At 33.5% G+C, this 26,810-nt stretch overlaps 1 protein-coding gene across 5 annotated transcripts; it reads right to left on the bottom strand.

The window, feature by feature from the left end:
* Nucleotides 1–4,924: 4,924 nt before the first annotated feature.
* LOC127853343 (DEP domain-containing protein 1A-like) lies at nt 4,925–26,791 on the bottom strand. 5 transcript variants are annotated; one of them, XM_052387793.1, is made up of 13 exons: nt 26,603–26,791; nt 25,235–25,392; nt 21,549–21,659; nt 20,847–21,101; nt 20,302–20,432; nt 19,938–19,985; nt 19,523–19,663; nt 17,783–18,709; nt 16,272–16,441; nt 15,673–15,849; nt 14,548–14,586; nt 7,910–8,083; nt 4,925–7,179 (listed from the first exon to the last, which is right to left on the bottom strand). In XM_052387793.1, exons 1-13 carry the CDS (start codon nt 26,645–26,647, stop codon nt 7,039–7,041), a joined length of 2,517 nt encoding a protein of 838 aa, XP_052243753.1. In that variant the 5' UTR covers nt 26,648–26,791; the 3' UTR covers nt 4,925–7,038. The 5 variants fall into 5 exon arrangements, with proteins under 5 accessions (XP_052243753.1, XP_052243751.1, XP_052243750.1 ...); XM_052387791.1 differs by lacking the exon at nt 14,548–14,586 and adding an exon at nt 13,488–13,523 and having other exon boundaries at nt 17,783–18,886; XM_052387790.1 differs by having other exon boundaries at nt 17,783–18,886.
* Nucleotides 26,792–26,810: the final 19 nt, after the last annotated feature.

Below are 26,810 nucleotides of genomic sequence, written 5' to 3' on the forward strand. Positions count from 1 at the left end.
TTCTTTCAACAGCTGACAATGTGTTGGTCTTTAAAAGTGTGTGCATTTATCGATTTGAAGGTTGCCTTTGATACGACCAATAGGTCATTATTGTGGCATAAGTAAGGCCAGTGCAGTATAAGTGGAAAGTTCTGAAATATTATTAAAAAAATGTACAATAACGCCAAGTCATGTATCATGTGTAATGGTCGAATTATTTATAATGTTCATTGGGGGTAAGGCAAGGAGAAAATCCACCTCAATTCTATACATTCATTGTTTTTGAATGATCTACATTCACATTTTGAAAATGATAGATATGTTGATGGATTAAAATTTCATACTCATTCAAACGACAGCGATATGTTTAACTTTTTCAAACTATGTGTGTTGCTGTACGCTGACGATACTGTTATAGTAGAAGACTCATCGAACGATCTTCAAAATTGTTTAAATGTGTATTCTCAATATTGGGACATGTGGCAACTAACTGTTAACACGTAGAAGGCAAAACATGTTAATTTAAGTAAAGATAGATAAGTTAATTACGCATTTTACTATAAAGATAATCCCATTGAAATTATTTTTTTTATAAATAACTCGGTCTTTTATTCAATAGTAGTAGCTCTTTTTCAGACTGAAAAGAATCAAGCCGAACAAGCCACCTAAGCTTTGTACTGTCTTATTAAAAAATACAGTAACATCGCTTTACAAATGAATATGAAAATTGATATATTTAACAAAATGATTAAACCTATTCTTTTGTAGGATTGTGAATGTTGGGAAGGAAAGCCCCTCCACATTTGTATTCACAAGAGCTTGTCACAGTAGTGCCAAATCCCCGCCGACATGTGTTTGCTTGTATGACAACATTTGTTTTAGAGAGTCGAATAATATTTGTAAAACAAATAAAGGGAGATAATTAAAAAACTATTGCTGAGAGAGTTATGGTTCATGTTCACTGCACTTTTCCTAGTTGCCATCTGTTTATATTTCTAGTTTCAAATAAATCGCTTCAGTAGATTTAGAGTTATGCTCCGGACAAAAATTTACTTTGTAATTAAAACAAGGGAGTTAATTCAAAAACTAAGGTAGATAGTGTTATGGTTATTAGTCACTGCACTTCTCCTACTTGCCATCTGTTTATATTTAAAGTTTCAAGTAAATCCCTTCAGTACATGTAGAGTTATGCTCCGGACAAAAGTTTACTTTGAAATTAAATAAAGGGAGATAATTCAAACACTAAGGTAGATAGAGTTATGGTTCTTAGTCACTGCACTTCTCCTACTTGCCATCTGTTTATATTTCCAGTTTGAAGTAAATCCCTTCAGTATATTAAGAGTTATGCTCCGGACAAAAAATTACTTTGAAATAAAATAAAGGGAGATAATTCAAAAACTAAGGTAGATAGAGTAATGGTTCTTAGTCACTGCACTTCTCCTACTTGCCATATGTTTATATTTCAAGTTTCAAGTAAATCCTTTCAGTAGATTTAAAGTTATGCTCCGGACAAAAAAATACTTTAAAATTATATAAAAGGGGAGATAACTCAAAAACTAAGATTGAGTTATGGTTCTTGGTCACTGCACTTCTCCTAGTTGCCATCTGTTTATATTCTACGTTTAAAGTAAATCCATTGAATAGATTTGGAGTTATGCTCTGGACAAAGTTTCGGACGGACGCACAGACGGACAGACAGGACCAATTACTATATCCCCTCCGAATTTTTTTCCGCGGGGATAAAAATAGAATGATTTCTTTTTGGTCTAAATTGGCCCATCCATTGTGTTTCAAATTTTCATATCACATTTTAAATATCTTATTCAATATACATGCACTGAAAATGCTCAATTTGACTGGATATAGTGTATCCGAAACATTTTTGTTATATGCGGAATGATGAATATTTGTCAATCTCATGATTTTCCGAATTGCACCTGCAGGCTCATAGAAAATTTGAATAAAAAACTTTCAGATCTGTTTATTTATGAATGGTGCTCAGATATACAGGACTCAGCATTAACCTTAAAACCAACTTGCCCTCCTAGGCAAGTACTTAGATAATCTATTTGCCCTGAACGTAAAGCCACTTGCCCAAACATGAAATAGCACAACTACTGTAAACCTCATATTTTTTAATTAAGATCAAAATGATACACCATTTAACAAAATGATTACAGCAATTAAAGTCTTGATTAAAATCTAAATTTAATGCTCTTTGTTCTTTTTTGCACTTGCCTGTGCGGACAACTAGATTATAAAATAACTTGCCCGGACCCAACTTTTACTTGCCAGGGGCAATAGGACAACTGTTAATGTTGAGCCCTGAATACATAATACAAGTAAATGCAGTAATTATACATTGTTTAAAGACACATTTGGGTTAAAATCCTACCTTGTTCAAACTCCATATAAGTTTGTAAAACGCATGATACAAATTCGTATAGGAAATAACAGATTACCTGTCGAAACTGGAAGTTGGCATTGCATAGAATCGACCAAAGACTGTATTATTTATGTAACTCCTATAATCATATTGGCAATGAATTCCATTATTTACTTGAATGCAAAACCATTACAGACCTAAAACAAAGTTTTATTGATAACATATACAAGACCAAAAACTATTAAATTTAAAACGTTTATGTCCAACGATTATCGTAATAACAGTATTTACAGGAAACTGCATGCTCGTTAAGGATACATTTCAACAGTTTTAATGTATATTTCCTGTATAGTTTTCAATACATTAAAATAGTATCTGTTTTCCATATGCTCAAATGTTTAAATAGTGTTCGTGTGTGTAGCTTTATTTGTAAATATTCTCTCCATTTAAATGAAAAAGTCTGCTATATACTAGTAATATGTTTCCCCTTCATCTATCTATCTACCAATGTATTTGTGTGTAACTTTTGCTCATACTGTCATTTTATGCATGAACTGAGCTGGAAATAAATAAACTTGTAAACGAGTAGCATATATATATATATATCGCTTAAAACACTCGGCCATCCGTGCTTACATGATAATTGGTTGTATTTTACCTTTATGTTAGCAATCAACATAATGTCACAAATCATTTCGATAACAATAGAACTCTCCAAATTATATCGTTAAGAGTTTGTTTATGATTTTCAGGGTTTTAAATCGTCAAAAGATGCAAACAATGGATATTTTAGCGCATGGTGAATGTTCAGTATTAGTGTTTCCTTGCACAAAAGGTAGAACGAAAATTTGCAAAACTGAAACATTTTTTTCAATTTTGTGAATTTTTAAAACATGAAAAGGTCCCTCTAATGACAGTTAAGAGATCTGCGAATTCTTCTTTTAAATTCAACAATTTATTTTATAAGTATATTGTTATCTGCCTTTGTATAAGGTAAAAATAACACCGTAACATTTTTTATCACAAAACTGAAATGTTTATTTCAGCAGCTGGTTTGTAATTAAATCAATGTGATAATGCTTAGTTACAATCATACAAATGCTTGCTTGGAAAGTGTAGTCTACAATTGCTTACTGTAACATTTGATTCGCAATTCATTTATCTGCAAGTCATTTCATTTTCATTTCCGGGACACTGTAGAAAAACATGCATGTCCTTAAACAATATAAAAAGACTCTTGGTGAACTTTCATTTCCTGTCTACAAAATTAAAGCAAAACATATATTGTATGATACTTTGTGCTATAATATATAAATGTTGTGCTGGGATTGGAACTGGAAATCTGTACATTTCATAATGAATTTTACAATACTTTCAGCTTTTGATAAAACTTCTTTTGCATATGTTTCAGAACACAAGTGCCCTGTTAATATGTATATTCTTTAATCATTATAAGAAATAAATATTTGACTAGATCTATTCGTATTGCAATTTTAACAAGGGTCAAAACTGTCACAAAACCAGGCTTTCAATTTGAAAAAAAAAATCTGATAAAGGGAACCAACTCAAACTGAACTGATTGTTCATTGTTTCAAAATAAATCTATTTTAGTCGTGGTGACCTTGACCTTGGAGATATTGACGTAATTCTTTCGTGCAACACGCAGTCCAATGATGGTGAACATATGTGCCAAATGATTTTAAAATCTCACAATGAATGACAAAGTTATGACCCGGACAAGCTCATTTATGGCCATTTTTGACCTTTGAACTCAAAGTGTGACCTTGACCTTGGAGATACCGACGCAATTCTTTTGCGCGACACACCGTCTGATGATGGTGAACAAATGTGCCAAATAATTTTAAAATCTTACAATGAACGACAAAGTTATGGCCCAGACAAGCTTGTTCCGTCCGCCTGCCGACATTCGCCAATCTAATAACCAGTATTTTCCTTTGGAAAACCTGGTTAAAAATTCAGAGTGCACTTCATGTTTTAGCCATATATAATACTTATAGCCCCTTACAGCTGTGTTTATCAGATTAGATAACAATTGCGTCTTATTGGACATTATATTTTTATCAATGACTCTGAATAATAGTATGTTATATCCGGATACTATTCGGATCGCCCTATACAATCTTATTCGCATAATCTTTTAGCAAAAGCCATTGATAAACCATTAGTTATTGTAACCATAAATGCAATATAATCGCATTCATTTATTATATCATTAAACTGTCAAAATCTACAATAAATGACTGGTAAAGTACCAGCGTTTTCGCAACATTACAATATGCAACATCAGATGAGGGCTACAATCAGCATATGCATGTATTCCATGCCACTTGTATCAAATACTTTGAAAGCTTTGAGCAAGTCCTAAATGTTGTTGTTTCAGCCAAAATGTTTTTATCGCAACTCTTTAACACTAACCTGATACTTTCTTTCTGATAGCCTGATACTTTGATATAATAAGCACTCTACAGTACATTTATACTAGAGCAGAGAAAGCTTTTAAAAAGCCATTAGTCATATGCAGGTGTTGAATAACACAAATTATGCTTTCTGCATGGCTTTATTGGTATATAAAACTAGTAAATTGTAAATGTTCTAATTGACGACAAACATTTAACAAACAAAAGTGCAAAATAACAAGTGAAGTATTTACATATGCATAATGTAAAATAAATAAACAATAAAATAATGTTATCAAAGGGCCATGCACACAAACCTATGATCAAGCAAAATATATTAAGCTGTATTAGAGTGAGCCTTTCATTGGTTTTAAATGGCCTTTATTATAGAAAAAAATAAGCCTGTACCAATTTGTTTAACAACAAGAGATGTGTTTGTCAGAAACACAATGCCCCCCTACTGCGCCGCTTTGAAGCCATATATTTGACATTTGACCTTGAAGGATGACCTTGACCTTTCACCACTCAAAATGGTCAACTCCATGAGATAAACATGCATGCCAAATATCAAGTTGCTATCTTCACTATTGCAAAAGTTATAGACAATTTTTAAGTTTTCAGACAGACGCACAGACTGACGGACAGTTCAACTGTTATATGCCACCCTACTGGGGGAATAAAAAATACAGTCGAGTTTAAAAATGTTGTAAAATAATTCCATGTAAAGAAAGGCTGAGAGTTCAGTTGTGTGTATTTGATTGTTGACATAAATAAACCAGACCCCCCAAGCCCCAATCGCAGGATTTGGTTGAATACAGATGAAATAGGCAAGGGTTAAAATAATTTGTGTCAGAATATTATATATACCGGTATTGAATAAAAACAAAATATAAAGAGGATAATAATAACTGTACTTCAACTTATCAAGTGTTTGTTGGTTCTGCATTAAAAATAGAAATAAAGGTATTATCCTTCAAAATCATTCCTTTTTTATTATAAAATTTACCTTCTAAAATGGCGAGATAAAAATGAACAAGAAACAAGCAACACAACATATCCTGGTTTTCAAAGTTGAATACAGTAATTAAAATAATTATGGAATGGCAATCCAGATCTGAATATAAGCTACATGTACTAACAAAACAAATAACACAAAACCTTCATCCAATCTCAAGTTACTGAGGGGAAAACATTTTTTTATTTTAAGGAGCATTGCCATTGACCTTGATTAGATTGGTCCCAATTGCTTTTCAAAGCTAGGTGTGCATGTAAGCTACCATCATACACAATTTCAGACCAGACAGACCCCAACTGCAATTCCACAGTAGGTATATAAGTAAGCTGCAAACACTCAAAATTTCAGTCCAATATGCAATTGAGGTTCAACTGTTTTCTATTTTTATTAACCTTTACATTTACCCAGCATGAACCAAATATGATCACAAGCAATGTCTCCACGCCAGCTTGATATACACAAAGTTTTATATATAAAGATCAGTAAATGCAAAAAAAAAATTATTTACTGTAAACCACCTGCCTTCCATAACCCAGTCTAATGATGAAAAGGACAGATAAACATTGGAATCTCTTGAAATAAGTTACAAATGAAATACAGTGATTTTAAGAATTATCCTCAAGATACCTGAAATAACATACAGGTTAACTATTCAATTATTATTATTTTGATTATTTAGCAAGATGAAGTGTCAGTATATCATAACTGTTCAGTAAAGACTGATTCTAAAGTGTTGGACTGTAAATGGAGAAAAGAGCTTTTTTTATGAAATTCTAAAGTTTATTTTACCAACACCTGAACATTAAATATTTCTGTAATGTATTTTTAAAAGACATACCACAAAAATGACAAAAATTAAAGCTTAAGAAGAAGTTCTGATTAATACAGTTAATACTGGGCATCCAATGTTAGTGAACATTGCCTCACAAATCCCCATTTTTCAGCATGGAGTCGCAGCTAAATAATTGACTGAGAGGAGTTGAAACGGCCTCACAACTAAAGCCCCTTCAGTTTCGAAAGTGGTTCAGCCAGAAAGGGTGGCTTGATTTGTTGATTGGGGAGTTAACATGGCCCCACAACTGAAGTCTCTTCACTTTCAAAAGTGGTTCAGCCAGAAGGGGGTGTCTTAATTTGTGGATGGGAGGAGTTAACATAGCCTCACAGCCGAAGTCCCTTCAGTTTCAAGAGTGGTTCAGCCAGAAGGGGTGGCTTATTTGTGGATGGGAGGAGTTAACATTGCCTCAGAGCCGAAGTCCCTTCAGTTTCAAAAGTGGCTTAGCAAGGAGGGGTGGCTTGATTCTTGGCTGGGAGGGGTATAGGTCAGGCTCACTCAGGCTACACGGGAAGCGACGTAGGTAGATATCTGGGTGCATCTTCTGGAACTGAAAACAATAGGAAAAAACGTTGATCAACAGTGCATTTTGTTCTTATGAAAAATCATGATATTTAATTTTTTATACAAAGATGTGTTAACACTACAAAGCATTTATTAGTGTAAACAGGCGAATGCTTGTCTTGTGCACTGCTGTGTAGCTAGCAATTTCAAATAATGTTTAAAAATATTTTGCTTGCTTGTAACTTTATATACGTACATTTTAAATTCATATGGAAGTTTTTATAGAAAAGTCACAGAAAAAACGGCAGCACAGCATTGAAGAACTACTGTTATATTTTTCACCAAAGTTCCCAGGCAAGCAAGAACATTTCCAGCTTTTTAAAAGGCCCAAGCCAAACCACTTTGTGACAAAACTGAAACATCCACTTTTTGAATTCAAAAAGAGTATGATTTGTGGCTATCATATGATGAAAATAGTATTAAAGTGGATGTTTCAAACTTGATAATTTATATTTGTTAAACACATAATGTTTTCTATCATCTTTTGTTGCCCCCAATAAGATATTGAAATGGCCCACTGATTTTGTGGAAATGTGTTAATTAGCTCCCCATTGTTAACACAAAACGCTGCATCACAGTGAGTATATACAACAGACAAAAACAACAACAATTCACATCAACCTATTGACCTCTTTCTGTTTTACTCCTTAAATTTTCTGTTCAGGGGAAATAGAAACATTGTTTTTAAAATCTATAGAAATCCCAAAGTACTGTACCTGTTTGAGTCGTTTCTTCTTCTCCTTGCTACTCATGCTGTTGTCCTGTATGATCTCCTCCAGTAACGTGGCCAGGGCCTGCTGGGAGGCAGTCAGACGCTGGTTCTCGTACTCATCCAGTGACACCTTCTGGCAGTAGTGCAGTGTTGCTGGGTCCTCACTCGCGTACCGGATCTGAGGGGCACACAGGCACGGTTGTGAAATTTGAACATGTGAGCTGCTCTGTGATAAATGTGTTGAGTGTTGTCTCCGATTAGCCATAGCAGTCTGAACAGGTTTATCGGGGAAAACACTTTCTGCTTTTATTGTATTTTCATTTAAAGGAAAAATCTTCTTTACAAAGGCAAAAAGTGTCGTCCCTAATTAGCTTGTGCTGACTGCACTGGTTAATCTGGGACAACACTTTATATCCATGCATTAAACGCCCTTAAAATGTGACTTCTACAGAATAAACAAAGTTTTACTAAAGCCATATAAGAAAAACTGCCAGAATCATTTTCGAAATCAGCCCAGATATTATTAGAACAAATGTTTTGACCAAGATTCATGAATATTGCACTAAAAATACGACTTCTAGAGTGTTAACAAGGTTTTACTATGTCCATATAAGGAAAACTGCCCCGCCCCTTAGCAACCATGTTTTATGACAGACCATAACCATTTTCTAACTCAGCTGAGATATTATTCTGACAAATGTTTCGACCAAGTTTCATGAGGATTGGAAAAAAAAGAGACTTCTTCAGTGTTAACAAGGTTTTAATGTTGCCACATATAAGGAAAACTTACCAGCCCCCTGGCAGCAATGATTTAAAACAGACAAGAACCATGTTCGAACTCAGCTGAGATATCATTGGGAAATATGTTCTGTCCAAGTGTCATGAAGGTTGGAAATGGTAAATGTTGATGACGCATGACCGACAATAAGTGATCAAAAAAGCCCATTATGAGCTAAAAAGAGTTGTCATTAGAAGGCGATAAAGGATTAGTGGTCGTCTTTTTTTGCAAAATAGACATTAAATTGCAACATCACACCTGTCTACAACGATCACTTTGGTCGTTGCACTTTACTGACTGTTCTCTGTTTGGACTGTGTATATTACCAAAAGAAACTGTCATGGTTGAGCGTATTAACCCTATACCAATTAGATACAGATTTTGACGCATTTGTGGTTCCTTAGAAAGTTACATTTAATCTAAGTCCTTTCTTACTAGATTCAAGTTTTTAAGGCTTCATTCCCAATCCTTATATACTGATGAGCAGCAAACAGCATAAAACCTCAACAGACTGCCATTTACTCACAGACTGTTCTGGTTTAATGCTGTTTGCACATAGCCATTTTCACTTTGCTTCTGAGTGGGAAAGGGTAATGAACTATGCTTAACTAGGTATGTGTCCATAAAACACATATGCCTCCACATACAACTCCACATACAACTTTTGTCTGGAAACTCCAGTTGCATGAAATATATCCAAACCAACATATAAAGGTGCCCAAGTTCACATGTGTACAAAGTTTCAGCGTTCTAGCATCAATTCTTTTTGACTTTGGAAGGCCATAAGTTAAACAAGAGATGTGTTTGTCAGAAAAACAATGCTCCCTATTGCACCGATTTGAAATAAAATGTCAATATATCATTTGGCAGGTTTAGAAATTATCTCCCTTATAAAGCTTATTACTTCCCTTGGATTGTATGTATTTTTTACTTTTGACCTTGAAGGATGACCTTGACCTTCACCACTCATAATGTGCAGCTTTATGAGATACACATGCATGCCAAATATCAAGTTGTTATCTTCAATATTCAAAAAGTTATGACAAAACTTTAATAATGAAGGATAAAGTTTTAGGAAAGAACAAGAGATGTGTTTGTCAGAAACACAATGCCCCCTTTTGCGCAGCTTTGAAGCCATATATTTGACCTTTGACCTTGAAGGATGACCTTGACCTTTCACCATTCAAAATGTGCAGCTCCATGAGATACACATGCATGCCAAATATCAAGTTGCTATCTTCAATAATGCAAAAGTTATTGCAAAACTTTTACCAAGGTTTAAGTTTTGGGATACACACAATGAATGAATGACAGACAGACAGGCCAAAAACAATATACCCCCGATGTTTCGATCCGGGGGCATAAAAATACAAATATATTTGACCTTGAAGGATGACCTTGACTTTTCAACATTCAAAATGTGCAGCTCCATGAGATGCACATGCATGCCAAATATGAAGTTGCTATCTTCAATATTGCAAAAGTTATCAAACTTCAACTAAGGTTTAAGTTTTGGGATAGAATGACAAGCCAAAAACAATATACCCCCTCTTCTTCGAAGAAGGTGCCATAAAAATGTAACAATTTTTTAAATGCGCAACACAAGTGAAAAATGTATTTTTTAAATAAGAAGAGGCCATAATTCCAATTGTGTAGAAAATCTGTGAACCAAAATATGGAGATGCACACTTTTACATGGTGGTTGGTATGAATCCTTAGTTTTAGACCTCTAGCAGCAATACTTGTTACTTACACACTACACAAGTTGAAAAATGTCATTTTAAGTCTACAAAATGGGCCACACCTCTGGTTATGTTGCACAAACCAAAATATGCAGGTGGACAAGTTCATAAGCTGTTTAATATTAGCAGAGTTCCTCCTTTAGCATGAATACTCATTTAGCAATCTGTTACACAAAAACAGGGTACAGATGGACAGGTTTGACCTAAATGTACATGGCCCTACCCCCCTAATAAAATGGGGGCATAATTGTAAAATATATATTAAATAACAAGAAAGCCATGATGGCCCTGAATCGCTCACCTGACTAACCAAATACAATCCCAACCCAGATTTCATCAAGATAAACATTCTGACCAATTTCATAAAGATAAGATGAAAAGTGTGACCTCTATTGTCTACACAAGGTTTTTCTATTATTTGACCAAGTGACCTAATTTTTGACCCCAGGTGACCCAAATACAATGACAACCCAGATTTTATCAAGATAAACATTCTGATTAAATTTTATAAAGATTGGATGAAAACTGTGACCTATATTGTCTACACAAGGTTTTTCTATTATTTGACCTAGATTTTGACCTAGTTTTTGACCCCAGATGACCCAAATACAATTCCAACCCAGATTTTATCAAGATAAACATTCTGACCAAATTTCATAAAGATTGAATGAAAAAAACTGTGACCTCTACTGTCTACACAAGGTTTTTCTATTATTTGACCTAGTATTTGACCTAGTGACCTAGTTTTTGACCCTAGATGACCCAAATACAATCCCAACACAGATTTTATCAAGATAAACATTCTGACCAAATTTCAGAAAGATTGGATGAAAACTGTGACCTCTACTGTCTACACAAGGTTTTTCTATTATTTGACCTATTGTGACCTAGTTTTTTACCTAGTGACCTAGTTTTTGACCCTAGATGACCCAAATACAATCCCAACCCAGATTTCATCATGATAAACATTCTGACCAAATTTCATAAAGATTGGATGAAAACTGTGCCCTCTACTGTCTACACAAACAAATTGTTGACGGATGCAAGAACGCACGCACATAGGGACAGGTGAGCTAAAAACAAAACGAGAGCTGTCCCCATAGGATGACTCATGCCCCCTATAAACGCTTGATAGAAGTTATGAGCTTTTTTCGAAACCTAAACGCAGATTTTGAAACCTTTACGCTGACCCTTAGTTCAAGGTCAAGGTCACAGGGGTAAAAATTTGTGTGTGTGTGGAAAGGACTTGTCCATATACATACGCGTGCCAAATATGAAATAGCTATCTGAAGCGACATAGAAGCTATGAGCATTTTTCGAAACCTAAATGCAAAGTGTGACGGACAGTCCGATCACTTGGTATATTCCCTCCTTCGGGGGCATGAAAATAGTGATTAGGTTATAAAAATACTTACAAACACATATATATGATGTGACCAATGTGCATTCAGTTAAATGTAATTATTTCTTATGATAAGACATGAGAAGAAATGAAAAAAATATTGTAAAAACAAGAGATGTGTTTGTAAGAAACACAATTCCCCCTACTGCGCCACTTTGAAGCCATATATTTGACCATTGACCTTGAAGGATGACCTAGACCTTTCACCACTCAATTTGTGCAGCTCCATGAGATACACATGCATGCCAAATATCAAGTTGCTATCTTCAAAATAGCAAAAGTTATGTGCAATGTTAAAGTTTTCGGAAGGACAGACAGACTAATGGACGGACGGACAGACAGACAGTTCAAAAACTATTTACCACCCTTCAGAGGCATAATAAATGTTAAATGTTTTTTTTCCCAATAATGCAACAAATGTAAGCTGATCATTATTGAGCTACAAACCTTAACCAATGACACGGGTTAGCAACCACAATTCACGACACAAATTCATAAATACCACAACCAAGTTTCTACAGCTACATTTACGGTGTTTCTACAGCTACATTCACGGTGTTTCTAGAGGGAAATTTAGGACAGTCACAGGCTACAAGGTTTTCAAACATTACAAACGCAAGAATTCAATTGCTATATTCAACAAATTGAAAATATGATTGAAGACGTTGTAAATATAGTTCTTCTAATAGATTTATATTTTGCCAGTTTGTATCAAAACATGAAATTATTTATTTTTCACTCTTAAAGATGTACATATTAAGTCTTTTATTTTTATTCAGATGCACACATAGATGGTTTAGCATGAAACTAGTGTGTCAAAAAATTAAATATGAAGGAGATACAACAGTAAGAAAATCAATCCTTGATATATGTGCGTACTCAATTATGCCAGATTTGTTTACCCTTTCCCACTTAGAAACGTTTTTTGACGCATTTGTAGTCCCTTAGTTAATTTCATTAAAGACAATAGATTCAAGTTTTTAATGCTTTTCAAACCTTTGATACTGATGAGCAGCAAACAAAACAAAACCTGAACAGACTGCGAGTTACTCGCAGGCTGTTCTGGTTTTATGCTGTTTGCACATAGCCATTTGCACTTTGCTTCTAAGTGGGAAAGGATTAAACAAACACTTTGAATGTTTTGTGATCATTTTTAAAGCCAGTGTCCTAGCCCAAGGGACATGAGCACAACATTCAGGGAATGGGGGCAATCAGTGAACTATCTTCAGACACACCTAGCACAGATAGGAAATTCACTATTCTGTATGATGTTTATATAACAAATGTGGCTTCTGAATTTGCTGATTACCCTGACCAATATTTGATCATTAGATTTAAGACCATAATGTAATATGTCGAAAAATTAAAACAAAACTCTCTAGTTAAAAATACAATGGTTTAAACTTAAATAATGCCCATTTTGACTCATACACTTTGATTAGTGACGTATATTCATGTCAAGTACTAGTTACACTGTCGAATTATTAACTGTATTTAATCCCTTATTGAAAGAAAAGAATTCTGATGAAATGTAACAATATTAAAATGTTTTTCCAGCAAACACACTTCTGGAAGTAATTCTGAAGAGTTTCACCGTCTTGCTTTAAAGGGAGACAATCTCAACATGCACAACAGGACAACAGCCACCATGGTTATATACCTTGCTACATTTACATTTAAACACCTCCGCAACCACCTGTAAAAATGGAGCACACACAATCTGATAACAAAGGGTAGATATTCCCTAGAATAACATGAGCTATCTCAATGCCCCTTTGAAAGTGTAATGTATATTTTCTGTAAATCACCTGATGTACATGTAGCTAAAGCGTCTTTGATAACCGTGCATGCTGTCAAAACACACTTCTTGACATTATAAGCTGCATACAAAAAAAAGAACATAAGAATTTTATTTATTGGAAATCTCAGTTGAATATTTAAAAAGTACTAAATAAAACATATTTTTTTATTACACAACTTTATTGGTCAAATATGAACATGATTACATAAATATCAAAATTTAATGTTAAGCATTGAAACTCATTTTCAAACAAATAACCAAGCAAGAAAGTGTTAGTAAAAGTACATCTATGGACATGAGACTTACACAGCTTTTGTTAACATTCAAACAAAATTATAACATCTCGGATAGCTATGTGTAAATAAAAGACAAACAATGACAGCATTAGTAATAAGAAGCTCTAAATCTTATCTGGCACAAAAACTTAAAGCACTAAAAGCGGTTAACACTAACTATAATAAAATTAAGCACATGATGAGTTAATCTTTTACACTATTGAAAAAGGGGCTATTTATTTAATGGTGGGGCATGGGATATGAGAGGAGAAGTATTTTACTAGAACATATTCATACAGAAAGACTATTAAACTGAATATATATTGTACACATGGAAAGTATGAATGAAATCAGCATGGCAACTAGCACCCTCACAATACCTTTTTTCATACAGCCGTTTTTTTAAACAATCAAGGAACTAAAAATAATGCTATCGTAATGATTTTATCAAAATGTTCAGAATTTAACAAAAACAGGCATATGTCTTTTTAAGGGAACTGTCTAGTATAAACTTTTTGGCACAAACAGAAGTGTTGGTGGAGTGTAACCCTAAGAGAGTATTGTGAGAGTGCCTTAGAAAGGAGAATACAGCGGTGCAATGTGTCATGCATTCAATACAAGCATATTTGTTGCTGTTCACCTACTCGAATATAAATATTTGAGTCGTGTCGAAGACGGGTGACCTAGGAAGGCATAAAGATAATCTAAATAACAGGGGAAAAGTCAAATATATCACAATTAGATTTGAATTAAGGACATTTATTCAACACTAGTATATTATTTCCGCCTTAACAACTGTTTAAGTTAATTAACAATTGTGAAATTTCTCTTCTACTATTGCTAGTAAAAATTAACATACCTATTTTAACATTTTTTCTAAATGTTCTTATCTTAAGTTTCACACGCAAGAATGTTTAAAGGATAAAACATATGGTACAAAGCAACGAAAACCAAAACAGCAATACAAGTTTGTAGCAAAAAAAACTCATGCACTAATTACAAAAAAAGTAACAAGCACACTTTCTTATATTTTAAAACAGAAGTTTGAAATTATAAAACATAAAACATCTATTAACTTTTGGCTTTTTCCTGGTTTATCTAAGGTCCCATTAAATGTATACATTCCTAAAGCAAAATATTTATACAAAATCCGAATTTGATTCCCCACCACCAATTTCCCCAAAACATATTTAAATTTTATATTTAAAGAAGTATATAATTAATATGTATATGCTTTTGTTCTAATTTGAATTAATATAAAGAGTTATGAAATAAGTATTTCCCAAATCAGTGAACTTTTCGCAAGGGAAATATTCCCAATTTTTAAATTGCAATTTCTCCAAAATTGGCAGGAAAAAGCCTGAGCTTACGTAATACAACAAGTTCCCTTATTTGATTTCAAATATAGATGCAAATTATGTGTCAGTACCAAGCACTATTTGCATGTATATTGCATGTATATTTTAAATAAAATTGAGGAAATTTGTTGCAAGAACAATGAATTTAACAATAAATGTTCATTTTCCCTTTTGAAAGGGCTAACTAGTTGTTGTTTTTTTTTCTCAAATATTCTGCCATTCCACACACTTTCCTGAAAGCGCCTACACATTGAACAAGATCATATACATTATTTAAGAAAGCAAGTAGTTTTTTTCTTAACAAAACAAAGCACCACAGTCCAAACTAAATATGCCCCCAACTTTTTCTGAAATCATGCAAACCCCAAAAGGATGTTAAACTTTACACGACGCCAAGCCAACTCCCGTTACCTTTGTTCGCTGGAGTTTTGTAATGCGAGCTTCCACCCCAGTTTTGAGGTCGATGGGCACCGCAAACACGTCAACGTAGTGGTCCATGAGGAATGCGACGAGTTGAATCACAAGCTGGTCATCCATCTCGCCCTCATCATGGCAACACAGCACGGCGCGGGAAAACGTCTCCAGTAACTGCAAGTGATAACATACCTGTTCAATGCTGATATTTAAATCTCTACAGCAGAACATGGTAAATCGTCTCGAGTTATTTTGGCAAAACAACTCCAGTAATTGCAAGTGAAAACATGCATTATAAATGCTGATAGCAATAGGGCTTCGGAAGGGAATGGTAAACCTTGATAAATCATCTATAGTGATTTTGGTACAATAGGCTTTCTAAAATTGATATTAATTTTGATTATGTCATGGTATTTTTGTCCCAAAGTTACAATAATGCATTCATGGATTTACAAAGGCACAAACAACAAGATCATCGGTACTCATTTCGTCCATTATGAAGTTTTTAGTAAGCAAATATTGCAGACATTTTGTAAGATTTATTTTTGAAATGGACATTTTATGCTTAATATTATAAATAAATGCAATAGTCTTACAAATAATCTCAATGGCTGCGTCTTGTCCAATACAAGCTTATCATTGGTAGCCATCTTGTTGATGAGTCGCAGCAGCAGATGCAGACGCCGCCTGTTTGCTGGTGGTAGCAGCAGACACACTAGCTGTAGTGCCTTCACGATACGCTCTGTGCAGTCGTCCATCGTCAGGCCTACAACAACACAAATATTTAGTTAACAAACTTTAGCATAAGAACGAATATTTTGTTAGGAACAGAATAATTTACATTATGTATATAACTTAATTAAAGAACAAAATAATGTACTCTATACAAATATGCATGTAATTATCATGTACGTTTAAATTGTATAAATCATAAAAAAATTATGTTTTGTTATTTAAGAAAACCCGTTACTAACGAATTATAAAATCATATGGTAATAAAGCATGTTAAAAGCGATTGCGTGCTTGGCTCTTGCAGGGATGCACATTTAATGCCCAAAACAAAATGGTGCAGTTTGCATATCAACAAATCAATACGTAAAGAAATAAATCTGAATCTTAGAAATCAATACGTAAAGAAATAAATCTGAATCTTAGAAATCAATACGTAAAGAAATAAATCTGAATCTTAGAAATCAATATGTAAAGAAATAAATCTGAATCTTAGAAATCAATATGTAAAGAAATAAATCTGAATCTTAGAAATCAATACGTAAAGAAATAAATCTGAATCTTAGAAATCAATACGTAAAGAAATAAATCTGAATCTTAGAAATCAATATGTAAAGAAATAAATCTGAATCTTAGAAATCAATACGTAAAGAAATAAATCTGAATCTTAGAAATCAATATGTAAAGAAATAAATCTGAATCTTAGAAATCAATACGTAAAGAAATAAATCTGAATCTTAGAAATCAATACGTAAAGAAATAAATCTGAATCTTAGAAATCAATATGTAAAGAAATAAATCTGAATCTTAGAAATCAATACGTAAAGAAATAAATCTGAATCTTAGAAATCAATACGTAAAGAAATAAATCTGAATCTTAGACTTAACATTAAGATTATGTAAGTTGCACTCCATGAAGGTACATGTAGTTCATATCTAAACTTGGCAAGAAGTAAATGATGATGATTCGATTCTTGTATTTAAGTGTACATTCATCAATAGTATAAATGCAAACTAAGGCAGTGGACTAGATCCGTGTTTAATAGATAAATGCACAAAACATTACCATACAAAAAAAACACTAGTAATTCTCCAAATATTTCATATGCAAATCAGACATTAAGTTAACCCTTTCCTTCCAAGAAGCAAAGTGAGAATGGCTAAATGCAAACAGCATAAAACCAGAACTTCCTGCTAGCAACTCAGGCTTTTCAGGTTGTATGCTGTTTGCTGCTCATCAGTATCTTTGTGTTGGAAATAAAGCCTACAAAACTTGAATCTAGTAATAAAGGTCTTTCATTTATATTAACTACAAGCGCCTCAAAATGTGTATCTGAGCAGGAAAGGGTTTATGTTTTAAGCAGTAAGCAGTACATACTATCATCACTCTCCCTTATCCGGCCCTGGCATTGTTTCTGCAGCTCGTTCTCAATTGGGGGAGCTGCCCCAACGAGATCTGACAGGCTTAAGCTCCGCCCATTCCCGACCTCTTTGCCCCCAGGCCCTCCCTTAGAGCTCCCATCTGAGACCGATGATAAGTTTTTAATCCCAGGGTCAGGACGTTCTACAACAGACTTCCTATGGGGTGCATGCAATGATGCCGTCGAGAGAGATTTTTTCCGTTTAAAAAACGATGGTCGTTTGGATGCGTCTATGACTGGCTCGTGGGTTTTGGGGTATTTGGATTCTGGGTAAAGGGCATCAAAGCTAGGTGGGCGATTATGGATGGGCGGTTTACTGCGATACTTCTCAGATCGGTCCACATATCCCGCTGTGCAAGACTCAGTACGGTTTACGGCTGGCAGGCGAGAAACAGGCGTGTCATAGGATGAACTGTCAGAGGAAGATCTTGAGTAAACACCCACTGTACATCCATAAGAACTGTCATCATTTAAACCATAACCTGTACTACACCGTCTTGCGGAATTCTTATCTTTCTTAGATTTCCTATCTCGTATTGACGGCCCTCTGTTGAACAAGTTGTGCATCGAGTGACGCAAAGAAGTCTTTCGAAAAAACGAAGAACCGGTGCTGGATGGAGATATATCTGATTCAAAATGAGTCTCAACCGGAGTGTGATGGGACTGGTTTCTGCTGTCCTCATGGTTATAGTCTGTTGCAATCCCATCGCCATAAAAAACCCGTGTCACAGTTTGATTGTCAGGCCCAAAAGCTGTCTCAAACCTCGTCAAAGGAAGACCATCTCCATTAGGACTTGTCCGACTGTTTTCGTGAACTGGATGAATGGGCGAAAGATCAAGAATGTTCGTTGCACTGGAATAGCCTTCAGAAGCATCTTGGCACTCTGTCAATGGTTTATAACGTCTCGTTAAAGTCATGAGCAAATTTTCAACAGATTTGAAGGAGATTAGCGTCTTGGGTGTGGAGTTAAAGTATTCATTGTTAGTCGGATAAGCTGAAGAAGAGCCTTTGAAATATGGCTCAACACCAGGGTGAGATTTTCCGTGATTGGTTGCTTTTACTGCACAAAGGCACACGCAGCAAATGTCAATGTCGTTATATAAAGGCGAACAGAAATAAGTCAACGTTGTTACAGCCAGGTGAATATTACGTTGTTAGAAAAATGGCGTGTCAGGATGTCCAAGATGTCAACAGGTGATGAAATGAAAGAAAACGTACAACAAATGTTAGTTAAAATTTGTGATTTAAACTCAAAAGCAATATTGGAAAGATTTATATATACATGCCGGGTTATAAAAGCAATTATAGAAAGATTAATAAATAAACATGGGTTTTTAAACATGCATGCTGTAACAATGTAAGTAAAGAACAATGTTAATAATGTGAATAGGACATATGCAAATAAAATCAGTTTTAAATTATTTTGAAAACACATATAAATTTTCATTAGATAAAATGGTGCATGGCTTAATATACACATGTTCAAAATGTCTTAATTCATTTACATATCCGCACAAAAACAGTATCACTTAGATCAACATAAACAAACAAAAAAAATTTATTGTGACAGGAAACAATAAAATGCATACCAAAAATACTTTTAAAAACAACAAAACAAAGCACTGATTAGCCTTGAGAACGGACAGTCAAAAACTTTAATTAATAATAAAAATAAGACCAAATATGAAGAACTCACCAAACACATTTGTTATCACTTCGTACATATTGTATGTCATTAAGGGTTCCTTTAGGCCGCAAAAATAGTCCTTCACTACACGAAAAACATCTTTCTCAAAACCGGGATAGTTCGGAAGATTTTCGTCTGTCTTGTCTGGCCCTAAACAGGATAGATAAGCCATGAAAAATTATCTTGACAATTGTCATCATTTGTTACTGCTGGCCATGAGTAATTACACACGCATCTTAATTTATCACTTTATATTATGCCTTGTCCTTGCAAACTAAAAGACGGTGTAACACAGGGAACCTTCATTTCTTTTCAATGTTAACAATCATAAAATTGTCTAAATAGCACAAATTTTAGAAGTGTTATTATTTAAAAATTCATTTTATTTAAATTTGATAATTGAAAATATCTGATCAATACTTACAGTAGGCCAAACATTTCATTGCTGATAATGCCCAGTGTGGTAGTTGATCTGAAAGAAAAACATTTGACCTCATTATCATTTTAATGATGTCATGAAATTGGACTGCATACAAAGATTAAATCAAAATGAGTTGACAAAAACATGAAAAATATTTATACAAATTATCACTTACTACTGGATCTATGCTAAGATCAATTAAGCATGCAGAGAAAAGTGTGAATGTGATAAATATTGAGCAATTATATGTGTAATACAGTATGAACTTTTCTTCAGAATTAAAAATGCACAAAGCTTTATATGCATATTTTAGACAATCTCAAAGCTTTCAGAATATTTTTTGGAAGTAAATTTTATGTACCAGTACCTTTCGGGTCTATATTGGTGACGACACCACTCTTGTTGATGTAGAGACAGTTGTGCATGATGTTGCGACCGCTGACATATCGCGGCTCAATGATGTCATCAAGGCCTTGAACACCAAGAATCTTCTCAAGGCTATACAAATGAATGACATTATCTATTATTAAGAAGCAATATTAATCTAATATTTCTGAGATGTCATGAAAATTCTCCTGCCCATGATCCCATTCACATGGGCTATTGATTTAACTTCTCTGTTATTGAAATTTTACTTAGACACAATTTTTTTAAGTTCATCTTCCCCTGAATAAACAGATGTAGAGATAATTTTTTTATGAAATATAAAAATATGAATAACAATGTCCTTTGAATTTGATGGACTTGAAAAAATAACTTTGCAAATGCTTTATTCTTTATTTTTAAATGAGCACTTATTTAACTGTTTCAAGGATTATTGATTCAATTTAAACAATAAATTTCAGCGTTTTCACATCCAAAAGATTACACATTAGTCAGTTGGTTTGGTAATAACCATAACAAATACAACACCTTTCAAATGTAAGCAATTTCCACTGCTCTTCAATTTCTTGCGCTGTAAGCGGCTTGGTCACAAAATGACACTCTGGCAATGTCGTCTTGTTATCATGCAATGATGGCAATGAGGACATGCGGTCGAAATCAAGCTTGACTGGTTCCGCATGACTGGTTTTCTCCTCTGTATGACGACGCAGGTTAGCAAGTTTAAGGTTGTTTCGCAGAGCGATGGGTGTGCGGATCGATTTTGACGGTGATGCAAGGGTGAGTCTGGAAAAAATGTACGGACTTCAGCTAAAAGCGTCAAATACAGACATAAAATGAAAATGTCTATTAATAAGAGCGCCAATAAGGTCATTGACACAAGTTATTTGTGAAGAAAAACTGTTTTAAACATGGTATATCCATGAATTGGCTCTGAAGAGATAGTTTCACAACTAAAATTTTGCATGTTTAGTCAGATTGAGATTGAGAAAAGGATGTTTCATTTATTTTCAGATTTCGCTGCCATGAAATTTTACAGATATGTAAAATCAGGCATATTTGTTGGATCTTAAATATGTAAAGTTCTAATTTTTTTCAAAAAACTTGAAAAGTTCTATAAGTGTTCAACAATTTAGGTTGGTTTCACAGCATACATTTTGTTCTGCTAAAAGGTCTAATCACTTAATATACATGTAAAATCGCTACCCAACAGTCATTATTCTAATGCCAAACCTGAAGAGCCTGCTGCTGTCTGTAAACTCGCCCCGGTTGTGTTTGGGTCCCCGTACATCCTCAAACAGCCGAGATTTGTGGAGCTTCTTCAGCAGTTGTACGGCCTGAGCTCTGACATGAAGGGAGACATTGATCATTAATAAGGCATAGTTTTACTTCTGGAGGGATGGGGCCGGGGTCCTTCCTGGAGAAATATTTATAAAGAACAGCAGCTTTATATTGAAAATACTTAACTTATGAATATCTAGCTGATTAAAAAAAAAATCATTATTAAGAAAGAAAACAGTGTTTGTTTTTAGCATATAACTACTTGCTTACTGAAATTAACATTAAAAAGAGCTTGTCACAGTAGTGCCAAATCCCCGCCAAAATGGGTTTGCTTGTATGACAACATTTGTTTTAGAGAGTAGAATAATATTTGTAAAAACAAATAAAGGGAGATCATTCATTATGCTCCAGACACAAATTTACTTTGAAATTAAATAAAGGATTATAATTCAAACACTTAGGTAGATAGAGTTATGGTTCTTAGTCACTGCACTTACGGACAAAATTTACTTTGAAGTTATATAAAAGAGGAGATAATTCAAAAACTAAGGTAGACAGAGTTATGGTTCTTAGTCACTGCACTTTTCCTACTTGCCATCTGTTTATATTTCAAGTTTCAAGTAAATCCCTTCAGTAGATTTAGAGTTATGCTTCGGACAAAAATTTACTTTAAAATTATATAAAAGGGGAGATAATTCAAAAACTAAGGTAGATAGAGTTATTGTTCTTGGTCACTGCTCCGGACAAAGTTTCAGCCGGCGGACAGACAGACAGGACCAATTACTATATCAGTATATCCCCTCCGAAATTTTTTTCGGCGGGGATAACAAAATATTTTTTTAATCTAAGGGCAAATATGTACTTTTTGCTGGAGTAAAGAGGAAAAATTTGACCCTAAATATATACAAAAATATGCCCTGATTATGCAACTCTGTTTATTCATTAATGAAGATTATCATTTTTACGCATTAATGAAGATTATCATTTTTACGACTTCTATTGAGAGAAGCAGTTTACATTTTAATTTAATATGGTTACAGGTACAACTTCAAGACATGATTTGAACGCAACATAGACATGCACTGAACACAAATGTGAATACTTTATATTTATACTTTACGGCTGTTAAAAAGTATATAAATTATATTTCAGTGAACCAACAAGTATTTTCTCTTTCTTTTTACCATTTTGTGATATTGATTTGTCATTGTTCCCATTTCACAATTCTAAGTACATACTTTGTGCACTTAAGAACACCATCTTAAATTTAAAGAATCATAATATTTTTTATATTAATTTTCACAAAATTAATGCTTAGAATTGCTTTAAACAGATTTCATGTAAGTGCAGTACAATCAATGAAAATGTGCATGCTTCTGAAAATAACTTTAGTAGCCCTGCTAATTATTTAAATAAATGATAAGTATCATATGCCGAGTATTCACTGACGCACTCAAAGAATTTGAATTAGCATTTGACCCACAAGCCATACCATGCCAAATTATTGAAATTGTTGACATCAGCCCAATACAAATTAGGATCTAAACTTAATAAAACATTTATATTTTCGGTAATTGAATATAAGGTCAAATATTTTATTATGTAGTAGTCAGTCAAATGTCATTAAACATTTGGCGTAGGTGTTGATGAAATAAATTTGAACCATTAAATCAAATGTGTACTGATGTGTAAAATGTAATAGTTCAACATTTGTCTTTTTCACAAGAACACAGTGTAACTATTGAATTCTCGTAATTTTGACAATCTATTATAGCACATTAATTTTAATTACTTATAGTAATAATCTATGGAAATAAAATAATTTAAATTCATCCCAAAATAGAATTGAATAAAGATCATAAATCTTTAAGTACATAATAATTTTTGGTAAATCATGGCATACTAGTATTTAATACATAATTCATAATTTTTTATATGGACTTTTATTACACATATTATCTATATTGCTGAATAGAAGAAAAGAAAAGAATCAATCAATGCTACGGCTAAAATGTAAAAACCAATGACAACATTTTGGTCATGTTTCATTGAACAAAGAAAATATAAAACAGAAGTGCTGGATCTCATGTCACATCTGACCATTTCACACATAAATAATTCAGCCAATTTTGCTACCCGTGAAACTTGTCAGCTTAAATCCCACAGTAGGAGACCACTGTCACAAATCCTAGTGTCTGACACCATCTGGTGTTAAAAATATAATAAAACACCATATGATTTGTGTGAAAACTGATTTAAAGCCCAACACTTTTCAAGTTAGACCAGGGTTTTTTTTCCTTCTTTGGGACCCGCCGAAAATCGGCCCTTTCCCTCAGATTTTTTTCCCCTCAGCTGGTAAATTTTCCCCTAGATTTCATTTTCCCATAAAAAAAAAATTTTCCCCCAAAATTCAACGTTTCGCGCGATTTTTTCCCCTCAAAAAAGACCAGGCCCTTCCCCCAAAATCAGATAAAAAAACCTGTAGACCAAGTACGATCTTTATCAGCTGAGAGTACTATAATAGTGTTTCTCCTGGCAGATATTGATGACTTAATAGAAATGTCTATCATCGCAATCATTAATCTTAAAATTACGCTATCATCTGCTTTCTATACAAATCTTGGATCTTCAGACAAAATTTGTAGAACAAACCACCCTTGAATCATGAATTATGATACAGAAAAAGACAAGAGAGTTAGACTATACATTGAAAATGAGGTATATTTTAAGTTACATACAATAATGATCAATAGTCTAACAGAGATGATTGATTTTATTATTTTCTATAAAAAATTACACTGACTTGAAGTCATCTGTATTATTACCTGTACAGATCTGAACTGAACAGCATGATTTAAACCATGATAACATTTTTAACAGAAAAGAATCTTTAGTAGGTCAATATAACCTTCAGTACATCCCCGTAGGGAATACACAATGAAGCGTTTGAACCCATATGTAAGGCAATTATCTAACGAACTTGTCAACCATAAAGGTATCACCTCAGTTTTTATGATGGTATTGTAATGTTATCAGACTAATCTTGTAATTGCATCAAGCATTTCTACATTCTAGTACAATTTACTCTCTAACAAGAGCTACTTAGTATACTTAATCCCTATATATCATGCAATTTTGCACACATTGATATAATTATTAAGATTTTAATGCTTTTAGATGTGTAAAGTATAAAATATTACTCAATTATTAGCAAGATATTTTTTTAAACTTTTATTAGCTATTAGCAACTTATTTTATTGAGAATATTTTACTCTAACCAAAGAAGCTTAAAAGGGGTCTTCTGAATCTTAAATAAAAACAATCATAGTGCATGTATGCTGCACTTGTTAACAAGGCCATTGTTGAATATAAATGTATGTATGGATAACAATGCAACAATGAACATAATTAAAGTAATCAACGCAGAAAAGAATTTCTTAAATAGAAATGTACCTTGTTTGTTTAACAAATGATGGGAAAGCAATGTACAATATCAAATTAATACAATTATTGAATGCATTTTAAAATGCTAATTTTGCCATAGAAAAACACACACACTTTACTTATATCATTATGATATTCTAATGTTTGTGAAAATATCGAAATATGATTTCAGAAACAACTTAATATATTGGTACCTTGAGACATCAGTGCCAAAGTTTGGATTTTCTGTCAAATATTGATGCATCCATTCAACTGCATCGGACGCAACAAAACATTCATCATAGGTTTTCATATATCGTCTGTGTCGCCCAAGTTCAATGCCATTCCGAAACGACCGTATAAGGCTATTCCACTGAAAATTGAAATCAATTAATTATACACATAACACAGGGTCCGAGGAATTTCAGTAGATTTTGAAAACCAGGAGTCAAAATGATCCAAGGTCTCAAAATTATGAGGGGTCAAAATAAAAATAAATATGGTCAAAATATTGAAGTAACTGAAATGTTCCCAAATGCATATATAAGGTTTTGTAATAGATTATGTATCATAGTATTGAATACAACATTTTTACAAACACTTTATTATTTCCATAAAAGATAATTTCTGTCAAAATGATGCAAGGCGTATTTTGTGCAGGAGTACAAAAATGAGAGAATTGCAACTTGCTTGCATCAAAATGCAGGATTTTGCTTCAATTGAAATCACTGTTAAACCTGTTGCAATATGGTTAACATTAACATTGTGTTCAGCAACACCGTTTCATTATTTCCCAACTGAGACCCTTGATGGGCACAGTTCTGGCAACAGTCAGACTAGACTGTCTGCTCCAGAAACAAAGTCTGAGCCAGCAATGGGCTATAAAACATACCCAGCCGTTTTTCTTCCCCAATTGGTAAAACTACCTGTACCATACCAATTGGGCAAAATTAGCGTGAAAAACTCTGAAATTGGGAAAATTCGAGTAGTGCAATCTTCCCATTGGGAATTATAGTTTTTTTCAATTGCTTGGTATAAAAGCAAAATCATCTCAAATATTGTATTACATTCATGTTGGCTTGAAATGTTCAGTGTAAGTGCTGTTTTTATTTTTAACTTGCAGATAATGCATTTTTGGAACAAATTTGTCGGAATTTGCCGTCCTTTTTTGGAAATTTAATACAGACAGCAATTGGGAATTTTGTAGTTTTTCTTCAATTGGGAAAGTACCTTTTACGGGTACTTTATAAAGAAGGGAAAAATCGCTGATACCTGCTGGACATTTATATTTAACACTATAATTAATTGTTGATCAGAAGTATCATCACTTTAAAAGTAACCTGATTAAATAAAAAGCATCATAGGAATTATACAACCATAAATTTACAAATATAACAGACCTGATTTGAGAATTTTAAAAATTTGGAACAATTTATAGTCGAAAAAATATGATGTATTTGTGTTTCCGTATACATTCATGGTATCACAACTAGCTATAAGTGTAACTCACTGTAACTTGTAAGATACTTTCAAAAGTTTCATGACAGCATATTAAACATGAACAAAAAGAAAACTCTCCTTACCAATAGTGTCGCCCTATACGGACCTGCAGTGATGTGTTCTCCCATACTTTAATCAAAAAAGACTCGACTCATATTCCGAATAATAATTATCACAGACAAATCTTCAAATTTAACATTTTAGCTCATTCAAAAAATGTCAATACTTGAGCAAGCACCTGTTCACCCAATGTTGACAATTTTGAATTGTTACAAAAGTACTGATTGGATG

This window comes from Dreissena polymorpha, chromosome 12 (assembly GCF_020536995.1).
Source record: "Dreissena polymorpha isolate Duluth1 chromosome 12, UMN_Dpol_1.0, whole genome shotgun sequence".
Lineage (NCBI taxonomy): Eukaryota > Metazoa > Mollusca > Bivalvia > Myida > Dreissenidae > Dreissena > Dreissena polymorpha.